Here is a 5,694-nt window from a genome sequence, read left to right on the forward strand (position 1 = left end):
CACATTTTATTCGTCTAAAATTTATAAGATGTATCAGAATTGTCGTCAGGATTGGTCTTATGCTAAAATCACTACATTATTTAAAGCTTATTCGGTATATTAATTATCCTTTCAGTGGTGGCCCCTTTTTGCTCTTTACTCTTCAACAGTCTTTATTTGTAAATAAAAAAGCTTTGTAATTGTCATCGTTGATACTTTTCCATCAAGAGGTAAAATATCGAAAAAATTTGTCAAATTCTAAAATATATCATCATGATATACTGATATATGCAATGATACTTTGTGTATTTGATCTTTTTCATTTCTCATTAGTTTAATACTTCTATAGTATAAGACTCGACATATTCCTGACTATTATAAGGCTGTTTGTATATCTGCCTGTTTTTCCGCTCATCAATATTTGGAATTATAAAATTCGAGTCTAATTAAATAAAATTTTTAATCGGGATGAAACAATAGAACATTTCCAAGTATTTCAAATATTTCTTATAACGCATTGCTTATAAAAATTGTTTATTTTCATTGCAAACTGTCATCAAGAGTGATTTGGAAAAATCGATTCGAATCTTAACTTGATCCAAGAAATTAGTCATCATTTTTATTTGCGATAATTATATGAGTGTCTAAACCGTTGTATGGAAAACTCTAGCTTCTGTAAATAAATTGAATTATAGTTGTTTACCTTCTTGAATTTCCATAGGCGATATATGTATTTTTTTAGCTGTTAATTCCTGCATATTTTTTGAAAAGTTTGAGTTCTGTATAGTTTTTCAGGGAACTTTAGAACTGAACAATGTGCAGCTTGGCTGAACTTAGAAATATACCACTGCAATGATTGGCATATTCGAATTTCAACATCGCGATCTCGCTTTGGTATTGTCTTGACTATCGGTCATTTTTTGGCGGAGTAAGACGTATTTCAATTGTTTCCACAAATTAACGATTCTAATTGTTCGTACATCGTTCAGCATTATTTATGAAAAACATTGTCACAATCATGCTATTTTTCGGGTAAGATCAATTCCAGTCCGTTGATTTAATCTGGACGGGTTTCTCACTTTTTGAAAATATTTATCTTTTGGATATTCTCCTGTTTGCTGCGTGTACCAAAACAAACAGTTATCCATATATTAGTACGCAAATCATATCGTGAAATTAAATCGAGCCATTTATTATCCTAGTGTTGACCTCTCTCTCTGCACGGGTTTTGTAGGAGCCACGCAAGCTCTCATATATGAGAGGATGGATTGGTTCAAGCGAATTCATGATTAGGGTGAATGGAAATAGAATTCTAAATATTTTAAATGAAATGTCCCAAAGTAACTTGTTTTTCGCTTTTGATGCCCATATTTTGCGGTGTTCTCAGTAAATGGTAAGTTCAATTAAACGATATTTTTTACAAAATTTAGCTTCGATATGGTTGAAGGTTCTATAGGTAAAGAAGCACTTTCTGGCTTTACCTTCCTCAGGAAACTATGCAGACTTATATTTTGAACCAGAAAATATAGTTCAGCTTTACATTCCCCCTTCAAATTCCTTCGGGAATTTTGTCTTTGCAGAAACCATTGGTCAGCCTCAGTGATTGTAATCATGAGAACGACAAGCCAGTAGAATTTATGCAAACACATCTACCGTCCGTGGGAACTTTACTCTTACGTTGGAAGACCAGATAATTTAAAGTCTTCGACAGTTTCATCTTCACATATCAAAGAATTGTTTCGTGACCGATGAAAAATATACATGTTACATCTTCCAGAACATTTTACTGGTAATATGATGGAGTGAAATCCAAAAATTTAGTAAAACTTCGCTCTTCTTAGCCGTGACATCCAAATAGAGCGTTCTTACAATCAATTCGAAAATGCAGTTCTTGACTAATTTGCCATGCATCGAAGTTTTTTAACCAAAATTCGAAAATTCACTTGCATTTTCTCACCTCTTCTCTTGACGTTTACATCTGCACAAAAAGTTTTGATATTTGAAAGTTTTCCACCCAAATTTTGTGTCATTTGGAACTTGCATTGATGTCCCTACTAATCCCACCTATGTCGTATTCTCTAGTTTTAGGTGACTCTATTCATGATACAGTACCAATATTTTTGATCACTCAATATCCACATTACATGCCTACGCGTAATTTGATAAGGAGTCGTATTTCAATGATTTCTACGAGGATTAAGAACTATGATCGAAATCTTAATTTGGATCTTAAATTCCTTGCATCCATTTATCATTATTTTCAACGAATTTGCTGCATAAACAATATTTTTTGTTGAAGGATGTGAAAACCACTTTTTACTGATAGCAGAAAATTTTCATTCCATAGATTTTACAACAAAGTAAACAAATTATTCCTTCAACAATCGAAATGCTCACAGAGTTAATTTTCGACACAGTCAGAAATGAGTGAAAGAGCAAATAGAAACTAGCTAGTTGCAAATTGAAAGTTCATCCATATAAAAGACCAGTCAATGACAGCGGTATCACTTCACCGTTGGGTTGTGGGTCGGCTCCATGACGAAATCCTGAAGGTTCATGATTACTGAATCCGGCTCCACTTTTAAAAGAAAAAGGTAAACTTTATGCTACCATCATCTTAAGATAAAAATTTATGCTAGTGAAATTTGACATGAATTCAAATGCAATATTAGTCATATTTTATACATGAAACGTAAACGCTATCCCAGTTTCTCTTAGCGTATTATAAGGATTATCCGAGACTGTCCATGTGAACTTCATCTTCTAAGCTGCTTAGATAAAATTCCCTAGAAAACAAAATTTAACAAATTCACCTAAGTATACAATGAAAGGAACACTTCCCCACTGCACAAAGATCCGGAAAATGTTGGCCGTCTGTCGTACCAAGTTCTGTTGTGTTGATGATAACTTCATTGTTTCCAGTTCTAGTATTACTTTCACCTATAACTTAGCTGTCTGTTTCTGTAATAAATGATTATCCACTAATGATTTAAAACGCGTGGTCAAAATGCTACTAACATAAATACTACAGCACCAGTCGTTATCGATCATGTAAATTATATCATTTAATACAGTACATCATTAGGATACGAAGTAACGAATGTGAAATTCATTCATACACTAACCATATACACCGTTCAATTTAGATTATCAATTATTCAGTCCAAAATATTTTATCCAAACAATACCGCACAAGTTTTTTCAATCTGTCAATGTACTTTGATATCAATCTCGCATTCTGTGATCTCATATGCAGGTTAGACTTTGCAAAAGTTATCTAATGAGATTTGAACTTCTCACTTCACTTTCCATTAACCTTATATCAGATAATTATTCGAGGAAAATGATTCTGGAGCGGAAAATAACTTGTGCAAATGAGAACTGCGCAGAGATCAAAATATTTGTTAGACAGTCACACAAGTACAAATTAGGGGATAAAAAGTTGAAGCTTCAAGGAAAAGAAAGGACAGCATCGAATACTACAAGAACAATCGATATTATGAGCAATTATTTTTATTCGAAAAGGATTTCTGTCTAAATGGTATTTTTGCAAGAAAATGTTGCAATCTTTGTCATAACAGATATCTCACAAAAGTAATTTATAGTGACTTGTCGTGTAAGAGAGGGAAAAGAATTGAAGTCGTGAACAATATCTAGCAGGAAATCTTTTTTTCTCACACATAAATCGTAATACAGGAAACTGCAGCAATTTCTATTCCAGACGTCCTTAATGCTTCCTTTCAAAAATATCATAGTTCTTCAATTTTTTCATCTACTAAACGAGGCTTCACATTCTCACTCAAATCCTTCAACATTTTCGAAGATACTGTTCTGACTATAATAGCTTTCCGAAAATCGTATAAATCTAAGAAATAACGGGTTTGTTCCAATTGCAACCTCCCACTCATTTTACGCGCGATAAGGAAGCAGCTATGGTCTTTTAATAATGAAGATATCATATAAATTATATCAAGCGCAGCATGAAGCAAGGAAATTAGTACGAAATTTTCAAATATAAATTTCGAAATCAAGTCTTGCAATGGTGTAAAAAGTCTGCATGCCTTTTTTACGAGCCCAACCACCATTTTCAAATTTGCCTTCCCCTTGTAATTTCATCATTTCTTCACTGGAAACTGGACCAATAATTTTCGCATCCTCGTCATTTGATAATTTATATTCCCATACCACAGCATTACTAGTGGACCTTGCAGTTTCGCTAGTTTGCTTGCTCTTTCCTACAAAATGAAAATAAAAATAGGTTTCTGACAATTGCTCAATAAATTTGTCTTTTCCTTTTGGCCTTAAAGAATAACCAACTATTCTAATCTTAGGTACGGGACAATCTAAGTTACGTATCAAACATAACTATTGCATAACTGTCCTCTATTAAGATACTCATGATACCAGTAATAGACCTCATTTACATTTTCCCTTCAATAAAGTGGCCTAATACTCAAGTTTTCAAGGAAACTAAAAGTTTACGAATCAGAACTACATAAAGGATGGAATTTTCGATTTCCCTTCTTTATTTTAACGACTACCAAAATCTTTCAGCCACAATAAAATATGTTTTCTAGTGCTGTTGTCTAAATTTATTTAGAAAATAAACAGCATAAACGTTTTATTTTAGACAAAGTTAAGTAGCGTTTTTAACTTCGATGAAGTGAGAAGGTAAACAGCCTAAAAGGTTTTACTGACAAAAGAAACCTCTGGCAGAGCAGGTGGGTGTTTCATCCGAAAACATATCCAAGATATCGGCGGCTTTACTTTTCAATTCCTGAATCATATACTGAACCTTCTCAAGCGTATATTGATAAGCTTCCATTTCACCATTTGATACTAAAGTATCAGTTAGACCCGTTAACTCTTTCACTGCAAAGTTCTTTTCGTTAACGTATTCCTTACCAGCTTTCTTTGCTGCCCATCTCTTCCTTCGCTCTTCTGCCGCGCTTAAACCTAAACAAAACTATTATTAACTAAATAGGGATATCTGGAAGTACACAACAAAGATTACGGAAGATTTCGGTCATAAACCTTAAGCATTCAATGATACAGTAATTTGCATAAAACTTTGTACTAGAATCTGGAAGAAAAAACTCTTTTAGACAGAACTTTTTCGTCAAAATAAGTGAATTAGACGCTCACCTTTTTCTTTTCCAAACCTTGCCAGCGCTCGTTCAATTGTTTCATTCGATTTTAACATCGAAGCAATTTTTTCATATATATTTTTAAGTTCGCTATCACCAAGATTTTTTGTCGTTGAGCTGTCTTCTTCCTAAAAAAAGCCTTTCGATCATTCAGATCATCACTTCAAAAAGCCTACAACAAATGCTTCCATTTTTCCTTTCTTCCGGTAGAACGCGATAAAATAAAGTGTGAGACGAGGCTCACCATCACAAACTATAGTTGTAAGCGGTAGTAGAAACTGTTGGATTGCCCAAATTAAAATTACGTTCAGATAAAATTTCTGCGATATCTACCACACAAGATGATAAAATCCTCGAAGTAAAATTAAAGAAGATATAAGCCAAAATGAAGGAAATATCACAGAGACATCCCGGTACCTATTCATGGCTGCACAATGGATCATACCAAGGGCAGCCATACCTCCACGATAACTCCGGTGGAGCTTATCAAAGCTTCTCTGATCTTATGTATATATATATATATATATATATATATATATATATATATATATATAATATATATATATAT

At 33.3% G+C, this 5,694-nt stretch overlaps 2 protein-coding genes across 2 annotated transcripts in view; both read right to left on the reverse strand.

Moving 5' to 3' along the window:
• Window positions 1–2,288: 2,288 nt before the first annotated feature.
• LOAG_17241 (hypothetical protein) lies at window positions 2,289–3,135 on the reverse strand. Its single transcript, XM_020449900.1, has 2 exons — window positions 2,793–3,135; window positions 2,289–2,525 (listed from the first exon to the last, which is right to left on the reverse strand). The coding sequence occupies exons 1-2, from the start codon at window positions 2,890–2,892 to the stop codon at window positions 2,449–2,451; spliced, it is 177 nt and encodes a 58-aa protein (XP_020306509.1). The 5' UTR covers window positions 2,893–3,135; the 3' UTR covers window positions 2,289–2,448.
• Window positions 3,136–3,987: 852 nt separating this feature from the next.
• The window catches only part of LOAG_17242 (hypothetical protein), a gene marked incomplete at its 3' end in the record, with an annotated part of 3,720 nt that continues 2,013 nt past the window's right edge, over window positions 3,988–5,694 (reverse strand). Inside the window, exons 4-6 of the mRNA XM_020449901.1 lie at window positions 5,125–5,254; window positions 4,687–4,935; window positions 3,988–4,214 (exon numbers count right to left, since the gene is read on the reverse strand). Coding sequence (XP_020306510.1) covers window positions 3,988–4,214; window positions 4,687–4,935; window positions 5,125–5,254 — 606 coding nt within the window. The remainder of the gene's footprint in view (window positions 4,215–4,686; window positions 4,936–5,124; window positions 5,255–5,694) is intronic.

Source organism: Loa loa (assembly GCF_000183805.2).
Source record: "Loa loa unplaced genomic scaffold supercont3.52, whole genome shotgun sequence".
NCBI lineage: Eukaryota > Metazoa > Nematoda > Chromadorea > Rhabditida > Onchocercidae > Loa > Loa loa.

Bases quoted from the DNA above. Each gene is read 5' to 3' on its own strand.
- LOAG_17241 (XM_020449900.1), bottom strand. From the start codon at position 2,892: ATGAAGTTATCATCAACACAACAGAACTTGGTACGACAGACGGCCAAC. The intron at 2,526-2,792 runs GTGAATTTGTTA...ATGAACCTTCAG, and splicing joins TCCTTTCATTGTATACTTAG to GATTTCGTCATGGAGCCGAC.